This window comes from Rhinoderma darwinii, chromosome 5, assembly GCF_050947455.1.
Source record: "Rhinoderma darwinii isolate aRhiDar2 chromosome 5, aRhiDar2.hap1, whole genome shotgun sequence".
NCBI lineage: Eukaryota > Metazoa > Chordata > Amphibia > Anura > Rhinodermatidae > Rhinoderma > Rhinoderma darwinii.
In genome coordinates, this window is record NC_134691.1 from 329174296 (window position 1) to 329191331 (window position 17036).

The following is a 17036-nucleotide window of genomic DNA, read 5'->3' on the forward strand; positions in this document are numbered from 1 at the left end:
TTATACATAAGTTCTGTTTCCTCCTCTCTTTAGTTCCAGTTTCGCAGCCCATTATTGCCAGCGAGCCATCGTATGGAGCGGTGGAGTATGTGGGGAACCTCACCTTTAAATGTCACGTATCGAAAGGGACTCGAGTAAGATATCAATGGCTAAAAAATAGAAGCCCCCTGCAAACCAGCTCCACCTATAGCTTCTCCCGGGACAACTCCATCTTCACAATAGCACCGGTAATGAAGAACGATATTGGGAATTACAGCTGCCTGGCCTCAAATTACATCAGCGAAATAGAAAGTGACACCATTGCGCCAATTATATACTGTGAGTACTAGAGAAATTAGAAGCCACCAGGATAATATAACTGTGTATATAAATGTATCTGGAGGTTCCCAGAACTGGAAATATGTGACATACAGCAGTGATCTTATTTTGTAGAGATCGCTATTCAGCTTGTACTGTGTACCATGAAAGGTGACATCTCCATCATAAAGGTGGAGGCAGATAACACCGGATCACACCATTGACAATAGGTTATAAGGACAGTTCAGCTCCTCCCTCCTCCCTCTCCCTACACAGTGACCTCTGCACGTGACACAGAGCATGCTCACTACACTCTACCATAGCAGTCAACAGGTTGTTTTTTGATGTTTGGTGCCTGCTGTAAAGAAAATCTCTGCAGCTGCTGAAAAAAAATAATTAGTAAAAGGAATATATTTCATTATGTGTGTTTAATTAGTAAAAAAATATATAAGGGTTTTAACCCCTTAATGACCAGCCTATTTTAGACCTTAATGACCAGGCTATTTTTTACGTTTTTCCATCGTCGCATTCCAAGAGCTATAACTTTTTTATTTTTGCGTCGACATAGCTGTATAAGGTCTTGTTTTTTGTGGGACAAGTTTTATTTTTTAATAGCACCATTTTGAGGTACATATTATTTATTGATTAACTTTTATTAACTTTTTTTGGGGGTGGGGATAGAAAAAAAATCAGAAATTTCGCCACTCTTTTTTGCGTCCTAAATCTACGCCGTTTTCTGTGTGGTATAAATAACACAATAACTTTATTCAGCGGGTTGTTACGATTGCAACGATACCAAATTTGTATCTTTTTGTATGTTTTACTACTTTTACACAGTAAAAACGCTTTTTTTTCAAAATTATTTGTTTTTATGTCTCCATATTTGAAGAGCCGTAACGTTTTTATTTTTTCGCCGATGCGGTTGTATGAGGGCTTTTTTTTTGCGGGAAGACTTGTAGTTTTTATTGGTACCATTTCGGAGTAGATGCGACTTTTTGATCTCTTTTTAATCACATTTTTTTAAAGTCAGGATTCACAGAAAACAGCAATTTTTCAGTCGTTTTTTATTTAATTTTTCACGGCGTTCACCTTGCGGGTTAAATAATGTAATAGCTTTATAGTCGGGGTCGTTACGGACGCGGCGATACCAAATATGTGTAACTTTGTAACTTTATTTTGTTTTTTTAATAGTAAAGCAGTTTGTAAGGGGAAAAAGTGGGTTTTAAAAATGTTTTTCACATTTTTTTTTTATTAACTTTATTAAACTTTTTTTTTACTTATTTACTAGTCCCACTAGGGGACTTCACTATGCAATCCTCCGATCGCTATTATAATACACTGCAATACTTTTGTATTGCATTGTATTACTGCCTGTCCATTCAAAACGGACAGGCATCTGCTAGGTCATGCCTCCGGCATTCATTCACTTTATTAGGCCCCCGGCTGCCATTGGAGACACAGACACTCGGCGATCTTATCGCCGGGTGTCGGTGGGATGAGAGGGAGCTCCCTCCCTCTCTCCAAAACCACTCAGATGCGGTGCTCGCTATTGAGCACCGCATCTGAGTGGTTAAACGGGTGAGATCGATACTAATATCGATCTCACCCGGCAGAGCAAAGACGCTCCCAGCCCTCAGCTGCCTCTGGCAGCTGAGAGCAAGGAGATTTGACAGCTCCCTGCTCTGTTTACTTATTCCGATGCCGCGACGTAAAAAGTCTATGGCATTGGAATAAGGCCCGTTAGTGACCGACGTAAAAATACTATAGGCCGGTCACTAACGGGTTAAAGAGGTTTTCATGAAATAACATTGATCGAACATGCTTAGGATAGTGTTTGATGGGGGTCCCACCCTTGGGACTCCAACCAATCTGTAAAAAGAAGGGGCACTGTTGAGCTTGCCCAGAGCCATCTAACGATAGGCCATCAATTACATTTCCTTTAAAGGCCACATACTCTATACCCCCTAAACAAATACAGACCAGACCCCTAAACAAATACAGACCACACACCAGTCTCTAAACAAATACAAACCCAAGACCAGACCCCTTAGTAAATACAGACCCCAGACCTCCTAAAGTAATAGACCCCAGACCAGACCTTCTAAAGAAATACAGACCCCAGACCAGACCCCTAAATACAGACCCCAGACCAGACCCCTAAATACAGACCCCAGACCAGACCCCTAAATACAGACCCCAGACCAGACGCCTAAATACATAACCCCAGACCAGACCTTCTAAACAAATACAGACCCCAGACCAGACCCCTAAATACAGACCCCAGACCAGACCCCTAAACATATACAGATGCCAGACCCCCCCTAAATACAGTCCCTAGACCAGAACCCTAAACAAATACACAACCCAGAGCGAACCTCCTAAACAAATACAGATCCCAGACCAGACCCCTAAATATATCCGGACCCCAGACCAGCCCCCTAAAAAAATCTAGACCCCCTAAATACAGATCCCAGGCTAGTACCCCTAAACATATACAGAACCTAGACCAAACCCCTAAACAAATACAGACCCCACACCAGACCTCCTAAACAAATACAGACCTGAGACCAGACCCCTAAGTACAGACCTCAGACCAGACTCTGCAGATCCTCACCTCTCCTCGTTCCTGCAGCTTGCAGTCCTCTTCACTCTCGGGCCCCGTAGTGTAGAGGACTGCAGGAATGAACAGAGGTGAATAGCCAGGACGCGGGGCCCAGGAGACTTGACTGGTCTTCCAGCAGGTCACCCCCTTTTTTCGGGCGTCTTCTGGACAATCTGGGTGAATTGGCAAGTATGAATCTAATCCATAGCCAATGATGTGTAATTGACGTCCCCGTGTGTACATGACCCACCACCGCTGTTGATAAGAACCTTTCTAATAGTTACATGAGTTGCAGTGACCGGGTCCGGTCTCCATCTGTCAAAGAGTTAACCGCCTGTGTGCAGAATATGGCAGCAGTAAATTTCCATCTATATATTGTCAATAACATGTTTGCAGTAAGGGAGCCTGCTCGCTAGGTTTCCATGTACCATATGTTGAGACTGCGGGGGTGTGCAATGATAAAAAGGTCCCTCGCACTAAGTACATGCCATCTGCTCAGTGATAGAATGGGCGGCAGGGTGCTGCTGACATAACCAATCAGCACCAAACCCGCAGCAGTAAAGTCTCAGCAAAACAGGTGATTTATGATTTTACAAGGCATTCGGTAAACAGCAGTGAAAGACTCCGATGAGTTCTCTATAGAGCTTATCTGCCGGGGGACGCACAGGTAGAACATCAGCATTGATTTCATGCCCATGGCTTGGCTGTAGCTTGTAATCACCAGGTATTATCAGTTGCTATGTACATGACATGAGCCCACGGGAATAGGTCGAAAAAAAACAGGTAATCTCAGGTGATCCGATATTATAAATATCTCGTAACTACTCATACAATGAGGGCTTTATGTAAATTATATATATAAGCGGGGCCTCCCACTTCTCTACTCTGGTTAGTGCCTGTGTGTGCTGTCCTCTGAAGGGAGTAGTACACACCGTTGTAGGAAATCTTCAGTTTCTTGGCAATTTCTCGCATGGAATAGCCTTCATTTCTAAGAACAAGAATAGACTGTCGAGTTTCACATGAAAACTCTCTTTTTCTAGCCATTTTGAGAGTTTAATCGAACCCACAAATGTAATGCTCCAGATTCTCAACTAGCTCAAAGGAAGGTCAGTTTTATAGCTCCTCTAAACAGCGAAACTGTTTACAGCGGTGCTAACATAATTGCACAATCATCCATTAGCCTTCTAACACAGTTAGCAAACACAATGTACCATTAGAACACTGGAGTGATGGTTGCTGGAAATGGGCCTCTATACACCTATGTAGATATTGCATTAAAAACCAGACATTTGCAGCTAGAATAGTCATTTAGCACATTAACAATGTATAGAGTGTATTTCTGATTAATTTAATGTTATCTTCATTGAAAAAAACTGTGCTTTTCTTTCAAAAATAAGGAAATTTCTAAGTTACCTTAAACTTTTGAACGGTAGTGTATATGTATATATATACACATGTATTATATATAGTAGGGCGCATCACTCCAGCAGGTGGAAGGGGGCCCAGTGCTGGCTCCCTTCCCCTGCTTGTTTCAGAAGCGCCCGGGCCCGGCAACTCAGCAGCCACCTTTCCTTCACTCAGTGGCGTCGCTACCGCTGTAGTAGCCATAGCAGCTGCTTGTGGCGACTACGGCGGTAGCGACACCACTATAGCAGAGCAGGGAGGTATCTCACTGCTCTGCTATCTACTAGCACCACTGTAGCTCCCTGAAGGAGCGGAAACCCTCGGAGGCCGGGGATTCCGCTCCTGGACGGAGCGCTTGATGTCTCTGTCCATATATGGACAGTGAAATCAGGGTCAACTCCTGAAGTGGAATCCCCGACCACAGCATTGCCGACGCTATGACCGGGGATTCCACTCCAAGAGAAGCCAATGACATCACTGTCCATAAATGGACACAGACGTCAGCATAAATTCACATAATGCAGATTAAAAACTGTTTACGACAGTTTTCGCTGCAGATTTCTTCCGCAGAGATTTTTTTTGCTGCTACTATAAATGCTGCAGAGTTTACACACAGAATTACGTTGCGTTTACGTGGGAACCCGGTCTTAGGTTATCTGTACATACCATCCAAATTTAAAGTGTCACAAAGAGGGACAACCGATGCGGCGCATGCAGCTCGTCACGGCAATTTTTTTTCCTTTTACGCCACGCCTCTAATCCCACCCGATCCATGCCCATACGCACCTGGTTCAGCCCACACAATATCATTCTCCCATGGTGCCTCCCGCATAGTATAATACCAAATAGCTGCCCCCACACAGTATAATGCCCTCTAGCTGCCACCATACAGTATAATGTCCCCATAGCTGCCACCATACAGTATACTGCCCCATAGATGCACCCATATAGTATAAGGCCAACACAGATGCCCCCGTACAGTATAAAGCCCACACAGATGCCCCCATACAGTACAATGCGCACACAGATTCTCCCATGCAGCATAATGCCCATACAGATGCCCCCATGCAGTACAATGACCAAATTCCCCCATAAAGCATAATGCCTCCATAGCTGCGCCATACAGTGTAGTGCCACCCATACAGTATAATGCCCACACAGATGCTCCCATACAGTATAATGTCCCCATAGCTGCCCCATACAGTATAATGCCCCCTAGCTGCCCTTAGTGCCAGTGCCCTTCTAGATAGTGACACAGTGCCCATGTAGATAGCACCACAGTGTCACCTGTAGATAGTGCCCCTATATAGTGCCAGTGTTCAAGCAGATAGTGCCACAACCCCTTAAAGATAGCGACACCCCCCCTGTAGACAGCGCCATTGGGACTCCCTCTAGGAGTGGAATCCCCAGCCAGATCATAGGCCGGGGATTCTGCTCCTAGAGGGAAGCCCTGATGTCACTATCCATATATGGACAGTGACGTCAGTGGCTACTCCTTGAGCGGAATCCCTGTTGCCGACCCTGGCCACGGATTCCGCTCCTGGAGGAGCCCCTGACGTCAACGTCCATATATGGACAGTGACCTCACAGGTTTCCTCTAGGAGCGGAATCCCCAGCCAGATCATTGGCAACGGGGATTCCGCTCAAGCAGTAGCCACTGACGTCACTGTCCATATATGGACTGTGATGTCAAGGGCTTCCCCAAGCACCGAGTAAAGTAGCGCTGTGCCCGGGGAGTCCTCGGTGAGTGGAAGAGCTCTATCTGCTCCTCCGCTATGAACTAATTCTGAAGCAGGGAGCTGATGGTTCCCTGCTTTAGAATTGAGTTAAACTGTATCTGCATCCTGAGGATGCAGATACAGTTGACAGCAGGACAAACCCCTGGCTGCCCGGGACTGTCCCGCTGAATCCGGGACGGTTGGGAGGTATGCATGTAGCGGCAGAGTGCTGCTGAAACCTTGTGCTTCACATGTACAAGCCTTGTGGCCAAAAACCAGCAGGTGTGTGTACAGGCAACCTATGGCTGGATTCACACATTGCGTATTTGTTGCAGATTTTGATGCAGATCTTTGAGCCAAAGCCAAAAGTGGTTTCATAAGGAATAGGAAGTATAAAGGAGGAACTTACCTGCAACAATTACGCGATGTGTGAATCCAGCCTAAGGATATATTCACAAGGTGCAGTCAAATTGCAGTTCATTTAAATGCTGCTGTTTTATAAAAAAAACAAAAACATCTTGCCACGATTTCACCTTAATCGTGGCAATCAAATTACGATTTGACCGCATTATGTGAATAGACCCTAAGGGTGCTGTCCCACGTAACGGCATACACAAACCACGTCCGCATGTGGTGGGTGGGGAGTTTTAAATAGATTGTTAATTATTTTTCAGGTAAACAGCAGCTTTAACTGCAAAACCGCACGGCCATTAACAATCTACCATGGCCGCCATCGCCTACCGCATATGGCTGAGGTTTGCGCACTCTGCTACGTGGGTCTGTACCCTTTGGGCACGTTCAGACGTGGTGGAATTGCTGTTGAAATCCGCAGAGGACTTTTTTTCATGACTTTTTATGGCTTTTTAGATAACTTAGTGCAGACGTTGCGGAAAATAGACTGCGGTGCAGAATTTTAATTCCACAGCATGCATGGTCGCCAGCAGAGAAGTAGCGGATTTTCACTACGGATTTCAGCCTTTGCAATGCAAAGGTTGAAACCTGTGGCTGGTCTGCCGTGATATCCGCAACGTCTGAACTACCTGTCAAATATGCAAATTTTGCTGCAAATACATTGCTTAACCGCAGCAGAAAAATTCCGCCAAATCTGAACATGCCCTTAGGGTAAGTTCACACAGGGAGGATACGCTGGTGGCCGCAGGGAATTCCGTGCCGAAAAACCTCACCAAATTGTAATGCAGTTTTTTGGCCGGAATGTCCGTTGCGGAAAACTGCACGTAAAAAATCGTTTCATACTTACCCTCTGACGTCCTGCAGCCGGATGAAGAAGCACAGAATTCTAGGTAAGTTGCAGCTTTTCCGCCGCAAAAATCCCAACCTCTGCTATTTGTTGCGGGTTTCACCTCCTCATTCAATTCAGTTAGGAAAACCCGCAACACAAAAGCAGCGATTACGCAAATACAATTGACATGCTGCGGATTAAAACAAACACGCCGTAGGTCAATTTCTGAGCTGTTTTTACGCTTATCATTTATGCTGCGCGTAAAATCTCTTCCATTTGCTGCTACTGTATTAGGCCTCCTACATACGAGCGTGTTCGGTCCGTGTTATACGGTCCGCATGTCGGCCGCATTTCCCAGACTGAACACGGGCTCCTAGCATCATAGTTATGTATGACGCTAGTTGTGCCTGCCTTCTCGCGGAACTACTGTCCCGTACTGAAAACATGATTACAGTACGGGACAGTTGTCCCGCAGCGAGGCAGCGACTCCTGTCATCGTACATAACTATGATGCTAGGAGCCCGGCTCCCTGCAGTGTGTTCCGGGAAATACTGCCGACATGCGGACCATATATCACAGACCGAACACGCTCGTGTGTGAGAGGCCTTTTGCTGCGGATTTTCTGCAGTATTTACGTTACGTGTGAACGCGGCCTAATAGAGAGCAGAGCTGTAATCATAAATTCCCTATATCAGCCGGAGGGAACTGCAGACATTCACTAAATACAATAGAAGTCTATAGAAATCATTGGGCCCCTTGTAACCCTCTGATTTCCAGCACATGAAGCTGCACTGATCTGATACTTGATATCCGCAGGGGCCAGGAAATTACGGAATAGATGTACATATGGCACATAGTGCTGCTCCATCTGCTCCATGTGTTTGGGTTTATAACAAGGTGCTAATTGCTTAGTGTTGTCCTTTGTTTTTTACAGTTGAATTATTGTTGTTGTCGACAGACATCGCTGACATGTTTGCTGGTTTTTATACAGTTTTCTACTTTTTATTTACACATGTAGCGGGTACGTGAAACTAAAAATACATTGTACATTGAAAATGTTGTAGGTGATTTTGGTGTCTGAAATAATTAGGTGTATGGAAAAGAAAAACAAATATTTAACTTTTTTCCCCCAAAATATACTTGTTTATACCATTTAGGGCCAGTTCACATCAGCGTTGGCTTTCCGTTGAGGGGCTCCGTTTTGATTCCTTCAAAAAAAACGGAAACCTGACGTAATGGTGACAATCGGAAACCGTTAGCAATGTTTCCGTCACCATTGATATCAATGGTGATGCAAACTGAAGCTAAGTTTTCCGTTTGCCTTTCAATTGAGGGGTTCAACCGACGGAAACCTCCGACGGGACCCCTTAATGGAAAGCCAACGCTGATGTGAACAGGCCCTAAAAGATATTTAGGCCATGTTCACACTGAGTTTTTTTGCAGGCAGAAAATTCGGCCTCAAAATTCCATCTGGAATTTTGAGGCAGATTTTGATCTGCCTGCATGCCATTTGCTGCGTTTTTCGCCCGTGGCCATTGAGCGCCACAGGCAAAAACGCAGTGAAAAACGTTTTCTCTGCCTCCTATTGATATCAATGGGAGGTGAGAGACGTAAACGCCCCAAGATAGGGCATGACGCTTCTTTTTCCCCGCGATCCGGTTTTACTCTGTGTGAATAGGGCCTAAAGAGGTTTTTGGCTTTGGACAATCCCTTTTTGTTAGAAGGTTCCCATGACAATAAGCTGATCACATGGTGTACTGCTCCTCAGCCATCCTTGATCAACTGCAATCTGTGGGGAACCTGGCAGCAAGTGTTTCATTTTCCAGCAGCGCCACCATAGGGGAAAATAAGTATTACACAGTTCTCATTAAAATCAATGGGTTGTCTATGTAATGCAGGGACGTGTTAGGTCCTCCAGAGGAAGAGATACTCTTTGTAGCCATTTTGGCTAATAGATTAGGGAATCCTGATCCCCGTTTTTATTTCAATATTCTAAGTCCTCTTCCTAAAACATTATCTTCAGACCACTATTAGTTATATGCTGGCATTACTGAATGTACTGGGCTCCCACCCATCTCTCCGAAATTATTTCCGCAGCTTCATAGACATGCTACATGACTTGTTCTCATATGGCTGCAGAACTGGGCAGATTTGATGTTCAGGGTTCCAGAAAAGCTGGGTGACCACCTTAAGGGTATGTTCACACGGGCTATTTTCAGCCGTTTTTCGAGCCGTAAACGTTCCAAAAAACTGCTGGAAAATCGGAAGCAAAGCGCCTACAAACTTCTGCCCATTGATGTCAATGGGAAATACGGCGTTCTGTTCCTACGGGGCGTTATTTCATGCCTCATTTTCCAATAACGGCGCGTAAAAAGACGCACCGTAAAAAGAAGTGCATGTCACTTCATTGACTCAATAGAAAAAGAGCTCCAAAAACGGCCGTAAAAACCGCTAGTTGCTTAAAAAACGGCTGAAAATCAGGGTCTGTTTTCGCTTGAACATAACCCTTCCCGCCGCAGCCATTTTTGGGATTTTCGTTTTCATTTTTTCCTCCCCACTTTCCAAAAGCCATAACTTTTTTATTTTTCCGTCAATAGTGCCATATGAAGGCTTGTTTTTTGCGGGACGAGTTGTCGTTTTTCACAGAATAAATTATTGTACCATATAAAGTATTGGGAAACTGAAAAATAACTCTTTGTAGGGTGGAATAGGAAAAAACCTGATTCCTCAATCTTTTGAGCGGTTTCGTTTTTACGACTTTCACCGTAAGGTAAAAATGGCACGTTAACTTTATTTTACCAGTCAATACAATTACGGACATATCAAATTTATATAGTTTTTTTTATGTTTTACTACTTTTACAAGGAAGAAACTAATTGTTAAAAATAAAATTTGTGTTTTGTCGCCAAATTCTGCGAGCCGTAACTTTGTTATTTTTCAGTTAATTTAGCAGTGTGAGGAATTATTTTTTACGGGGCGAGTTCTAGTTTCTATTGGCACCATTTTGGGCTACATGAAACTTTTTGATCACTTTACTTAATTTCTTGTGGGATATGAAGTGACCAAAATACAGCGATTCTGAAGTTTTTATATATTTTCTTTTTACTGTGTGCATTAAATAATGCTATATCGTAATAGTTTCGTCTTTTACGCACGCAGCGATACCAATTTTGTATATATTTTTTTTACATTACTTCAGAGGAAAAATGGCAAAATTTTTTTTTTTTAAGTTTTAATTATTATTTTTTTTTTTACACTACTAAAAATTGTATTTAACTGTCTTTTACACATTTTATTAGTCCCCCTAGGGGAATTGAACCAGTGATCAGTAGATCGCTGGTATAATGCACATGTCATTTTTACAGGCTCCTGTTAAGCCCTGCCAGAGGTAGGGCTTAATAGCAGATGAAGAAAGGCAGCCCATGACAACCATTGGGACGCCCCCCGATCGCATCACGTGGGGGCCTATGAGCTGTCAGAGGGGTGCACCGCCCCTATTTCTAACTCCTTAGATGCTGCGATCGTGCTTGATCGCAGCATCTAATGGGTTAAATGGCCAGGAACAGCGTGATCGCTGTTCCTGGCTGTTAGTCCCGGGTGTCATACGGCGCACGGCGAGCGAGCCTGCTCCAAACATCACCCCCGCACCACGACGCAATAGACTTCGTGGTGCGTGAACAGGTTAAGGGTATGTGCAAGCAGCGTTTTCTAACAAGCAAAAAAATCTGCCTAAGGCTGGATTTAGACGAGCGTGCCGTTTTTGCGCACGCAAAAACCTGGTGTTTTGCCTGCACAAAAGGCACTTAACAGCTCAGTGGGGCATCAGCATATGATGCGCGGCTGTGTGCTTTTCTCGCAGCCGCCATCATTATGACACTCCATTTGGATGTTTGTAAACAGAAAAGCACGTGGTGCTTTTCTGTTTTCATTCATCCTTTTCACAGCTGCTGCGCGAATCACGCTGTTCGCACGGAAGTGCTTCCGTGCGACATGCGTGGTTTTCACGCACCCATTGACTTCAATGGGTGCATGATGCGCGAAAAACGCCCAAAGAACGGACATGTCGTGACTTTTTTTCACCGGACTCACGCTGAGTAAAAATCACGGACATGTCTGCACGGCCCCACAGACTAATATAGGTCCGTGCAACGCGCGTGAAAATCACGCGCGTTGCACGGACGTTTTTCCCTTTCGTCTGAATAAAGCCTAAGAATTCCTTCAGGATTTTGTAAGTAGATTTTGAAATACAAGCGTTCCTTGATTTTTTTTGCCCCTTTTTGAAGCTCTTTTTTTACATGTTTTTCCATAGGCGTTTTTTTAAATTAAGCAAATTCAAAAATGCATCAAAAAAATGAAGGAAACCGCTCCAAGATAGGGAATAACGCTCCCCCCCCCCGTAAGGCTTTAGGACTTCTTCACACACAGAAATTTTCAGGAAATTTAAGCTGCATCAAAAGCTTCTAAAAATGCTAGCGTTATTCAAATGTCATCATTTTTAATTTAATTGTTTTTAATCTAGTGTCATTTTGTACGTACGTTGTTTTTTTTGGCATCCTTGAAGTCCTATAGAGAAACCTATGGGGAAAACGCCTGAAAAAACGCCACTGACCACAAAATTGATTTAAAAATGCCACAAACCAAAATACAGTTGTAAGTAGCGCATCATGGGCTCGCAGGCGTTGTAGCCACTGAGCCTGGGACTGTTGCCAGGTAGGGGATAACTTAGTTTCTGTAGGAAGGAGAAGTGCACGGCATCCCCCTCTTACCCCTCCTTTCTCTCTCTGTTTCGGGGCTTGAGTGATAGCCTGTGAGTGGGAAGGGGGTGTGGTTATGCTAATAGGGGAGGAGCTTATAACCTCATCACTCCCCCTGTACTTCCTCTTTGACTGTAAAAATGTCCCGCCCTCCCTGCCAGGTTTACCATGGTTGATGGAGATGGTGCGTTTCGGTCTTTTACACTTTGGTGATTGTTACGTTTTGTGTCTCTTATTTTATGTCAATAAATGAATAAAGACATAAGAACGAAAAAATAATAAGCGCATTCTTAAAAAAACAAAACAAAACAAAACAAAAAAAAACATAAATACATAAGTAACTGCATAACAACTAAAAAAAAATCATAAGCGCATTATAAAAAAAAAAAAAAAAAAACGAGACGTAGATACTGCTTTTATTTTCCATTTTTGATCGATGTTCAATGCTTGATTTGTCATGTCGGTTTATGCCACAGCTGGCGGGGGTTTTAGTTTATTACCTACATGCCCTTAGGAATAGGCTGGCATTCAGGTTTTGTTGATCTCTGGTTTAGGTCATTGAGTTTTTGGATAATGTTATTTATAGATAAAGTTATTTTATATTAAAATGAATATAATTATTTTCAAAATAAAGCTGTGGCCGACCCCCGAGTCAACCCCACATTCGAAAGACATTTGGTGTGGGTAATATTATTTGTACGTCTGCTCTACACTTGGTTAGTTAGGCTGGGTTCACACGTGGCGGAATTTCACTTAAATTCCGCTGCGGACACTCCGCAGCGTTAATCCGCAGCGGAGCCGTTTGTCCATTGACTTCCACTTTAATTTAGCAGTGTTCGTTTAGACGATGCGTAAAATTCCCCTGCGGAGTATAGGCTGCGGAGCGGAATTTGGTGTCCGCAGCATGCTCTGTCTGTTGCGGAGCAGTGGCGGACTCATGGCGGAATTTCTCCATTGACTTCAATGGAGATTCTAATTTCCGCAATGAAGTCCGCAGCTGTCATGCACATGTTATGTGTGCTACGGATGCGTCTTGCTTTTTTAACTTGACATTTCTTCATTCTGGCTGGACCTATGTATTTCTAGGTCTACAGCCAGACTGAGGAAGTCAATGGGGCTCCCGTAATGACGGGAGCATTGCTAGGAGACGTCAGTAAATAGTCACTGTCCAGGGTGCTGAAAGAGTTAAGCGATCGGCAGTAACTGTTTCTGCCCCCTGGACAGTGACTACCGATCCCAATATAGAGCAACCTGTCAAAAAAATAGAAGTTCATACTTACCGAGAACTCCCTGCTTCTGTCTCCAGTCCGGCCTCCCAGGATGACGTTTCAGTCTAAGTGACGGCTGCAGCCAATCACAGGCCAATCACAGGCTGCAGCGGTCACATGGACTGGAGCGTCATCCAGGGAGGTCGGGCTGGATGCCGAAAGAGGGACGCGTCACCAAGACAACGGCCGGTAAGTATGAAATTCGTTTACTTTCACTAGGGAAAGTGCTGTCCCTTCTCTCTATCCTGCACTGATAGGGAGAAGGGAAGCACTTTTTCCGCAGTCCGCAGCAGCTAGTCCGCATCAATTTTCTGCACATTTTGGGCAGATCCGCAGCCGTAATCCACAACCCGGATTAGGTGCGGCATTGATGCGGACAGTTGCGGAGGAAATCCGCCACGTGTGGCCGTGCCCTTACACAGTCTTTGATATTTTACGATAGACTTTAAAGGGTAACTAAACGTTCAACAAACTTCTGACATGTTTATAGTGAAGTTTTGATCGGTGGGGATCCGAGCACTGAGACCCCCACCAATCGCTAAAACAAAGCGGCAAAAGTGCTCATGTGAGCGCTCAGCCGCTTTGTTTCTATTTGGCTTTTTCCGGAAAGCCGATGTATCGGAGTGCGGGCCCATAGACTTTCTATTAAGTCCGTACACCGATACATCGATTTCTGGAAAAAGCTGAACAGACACGAAGCGGCTCGGCGCTCACACAAGCACTTTTGCCGCTTCGTTTTAGTGGTTGGTGAGGGTCTCAGTGCTCGGACCCCCACCAATCAAAACTTCTGACATGTCACTATGACAAGTCCGAAGTTTGTTGAACGTTTAGTTACCCTTTAATGTAACATCTGGCCACACTAAAAAATGCTGCAAAAACTACCATGAAAAACATAGGAAAATGCAGTGTGTGAATCAAGCCTAAAGGAAGTTGTAATGGCGGCCATGTTGGTTGTCCCCAGTTTTGTAAAATAAAAAGATATAGCGAACACCAATTTGCAGATTCACCCGTCCATGGAATACAATCAATCCGATAATTATTTTCTTAGATTTGCCATAAGTGAATATCAAATCCTACAAATGGATTTGCAAGTGCATCCTAATGGCCGGCGAATGGCTCACCCTTTTGTGAATCAGCGAAAATAAGATAGGGCGATAAAATTTGCTCATCTTTACTTGTAATTTTTTTTTAAGGGTATGTTCACACGGCAGCATCCGTTACGGCTGAAATTACGGGGATGTTTCAGCCTGAAAACATCCCCGTAATTTCAGCGCATGTGCAGGCGCTTGAACGCCGCGTCCATTACGGACGTAATTGGCGCTGCTTTTCATTGGAGTCAATGAATAACGGCTCCAATTACGGCCAAAGAAGTGACAGGTCACTTCTTTGACGCGGGCGTCTATTTACGCGCCGTCATTTGACAGCGGCGCGTAAATATACACCTCGTGTGAACAGACAAACGTCTGCCCATTGCTTTCAATGGGCAGATGTTTGTCAGCGCTATTGAGGCGCTATTTTCAGACGTAATTCGGGGCAAATACGCACGAATTACGTCCGTAAATAGGCCGTGTGAACATACCCTAAGGGGAAATTCTTATTTTCCAGTCTAATTTAAATGACGCTTAATCGCTGTATAATGACAGGTTCTGAAGAGTTATAATATATTTTTGTGTTTGAATTCCTTAGCATTTTCAATAACCCTGTTTGCTGTCAGTGAATGAAAGCATTCTTGTTTATATCAATAAGCTAAAAAGCCCATACAGAACTAATACTTCTCACAGCTGAGAGTTTGCTACTATTGTATTCAGTCTGGATGATCCTCTGTGAGATAAACTGCCTGGAGTACAGACAGATACATTTTACCTGCACTGATACATTGTAGCAAACTATCAGGATAGGGGGAAGATTTGTAAGGGTCTGTTCACAAGAGAGAGTCCATCCCATATACCTGAATGGGCTTGTACTAAAGCCTATGTATGGAGTTCTACAATCCTTTTCAGATGTATATTATATAGAATATTTGATTTGATTTATTCAAGGCTTTTTGTATATTTTATACTCGTTGATATGTCCCACATTACTCACATCTACTTTTTGACAGATGGACCTTACGGGTTACGTGTGATCTCAGACAAAGGATTTAAGGTTGGAGAAGTCTTCACCATTGATAATGGAGAGTCAGTTCGTTTCGACTGCTCTGCTGACTCCAATCCCCCAAATACCTGCGCCTGGATCCAAAGGGGCAACAACTCCACCGAGATCGTCAACTATGGACCTTACTTCAAACTCCTCTCTGAGAAAGTCGGGCAAAAAACGGTGGATTATCTGTGCCGTGCGTACAACAACATCACCGGGAAAGGGGAGGAGACGCAGTTTACGGTCATCATCACACCCATTGGTAGGAGCATATATATTGTCTACGTAACCTGCATACAGTGATGTAAACATTTATATTTTGATGCTTGTAAGATATCAGCTTTCATCAGTTTTGTGAACACCGTTTTTTTAATCTAAATACGTCTAAAATATGTATTTTTTTTAACATAAGCAGTCAGAGCTCTATTTTTCTGATACAGAGCTACAAATACCCAGCATAGACATAGTTCAATAATAAAAATCAGATTTCCAGCAGCCACCAGTAGAGGGAGCTTATGAGCTTAGTGCATACAATTTATACATTGAATTGAATAAAAAAGAAAAACAGTAGACAGTTATGCAGAAAGCTCCTAAGCTCCCCCTAGTGGTGACTGTAGGTAACCAGCATTTTCTTATTTAAAGGCTATGTACACATTCGAAAACGTTATTATTTATTTTTAAATAAAAATGTGTATGATGGTGCTACTTTCTAATTACATTTTAATAAATATTATTTTTATTTTTTGAGATACAGCTGCTTTGTATCCTGTATACAGAGCAGCTGTATCTTGCGCTGAAACCTGAATCCATCAGGTCAGCGGCACTGACGGGTTCAGTGTCAGTGGGTCACGCAGGATCCACCTGTAATCAATCACATCTAAGTTATGAACTTAGATGTGATTGGTAACAACTCAATCCTCCTTGTCAGAGATACGCAGGATTTACTGTCACTGTATCCTGTATATAGAGCAGCTGTATCTAGCGCTGGAACCTGTACACAACAGGTCAGTGGCACGGACTGTCTCAGTGTCAGCGGTTGCTGCTGTTTCTGACACGCGGATTCCACCTTTAATTGATCACATATAAGTTATAAACTGCCAGGGACACGCAGGACCCGCTGATACTGAACCAATCAGTCCAGCTGACCTGATGGTTCAGGTTTCAGCGCGAGATACAGCTGCTCTATATACAGGATACAAAGCAGCTGTATCTCAAAAAGTAAGAATAATTTTTAATAAAATTTAATTAGAAAGTTGCACCAAACACTCTGATACACATTTTTATAAAAACAAAAACACGTTGCCTTTAAATCTATGTATACAGTATGCTGGGGATTTGTAGCTCTGGATCAGTTGAAATTGACTTGTAGGCTGTATGCCCCAAATCCTGACAGCAGTCAGTGAACGATTGGCTTCCCTTTCTATTATCGTACCGCTGCCAGCAAGAAAGAATGGACCTATTTATCCAGCTCATGTCCGAACACATCTGCACTCAGCAAATGATCATAGGAGGCCAAAAAAAACCACATCAGTATGTGGAGCAGGAAACTGGAGTAACATAAAGAACTTCTCACAAGCATGGAGAGAACATGCAAACTCCACATAGATATCGTCCTGG

At 43.6% G+C, this 17036-nt stretch overlaps 1 protein-coding gene across 1 annotated transcript in view; it reads left to right on the top strand.

Moving 5' to 3' along the window:
* Positions 1 to 17036, top strand: part of HEPACAM2 (HEPACAM family member 2) — a 97687-nt gene that overhangs the window by 49081 nt on the left and 31570 nt on the right. The window contains exons 3-4 of the mRNA XM_075827719.1: positions 34 to 318; positions 15385 to 15681. Of these exons, the coding sequence (XP_075683834.1) occupies positions 34 to 318; positions 15385 to 15681 (582 nt within the window). The remainder of the gene's footprint in view (positions 1 to 33; positions 319 to 15384; positions 15682 to 17036) is intronic.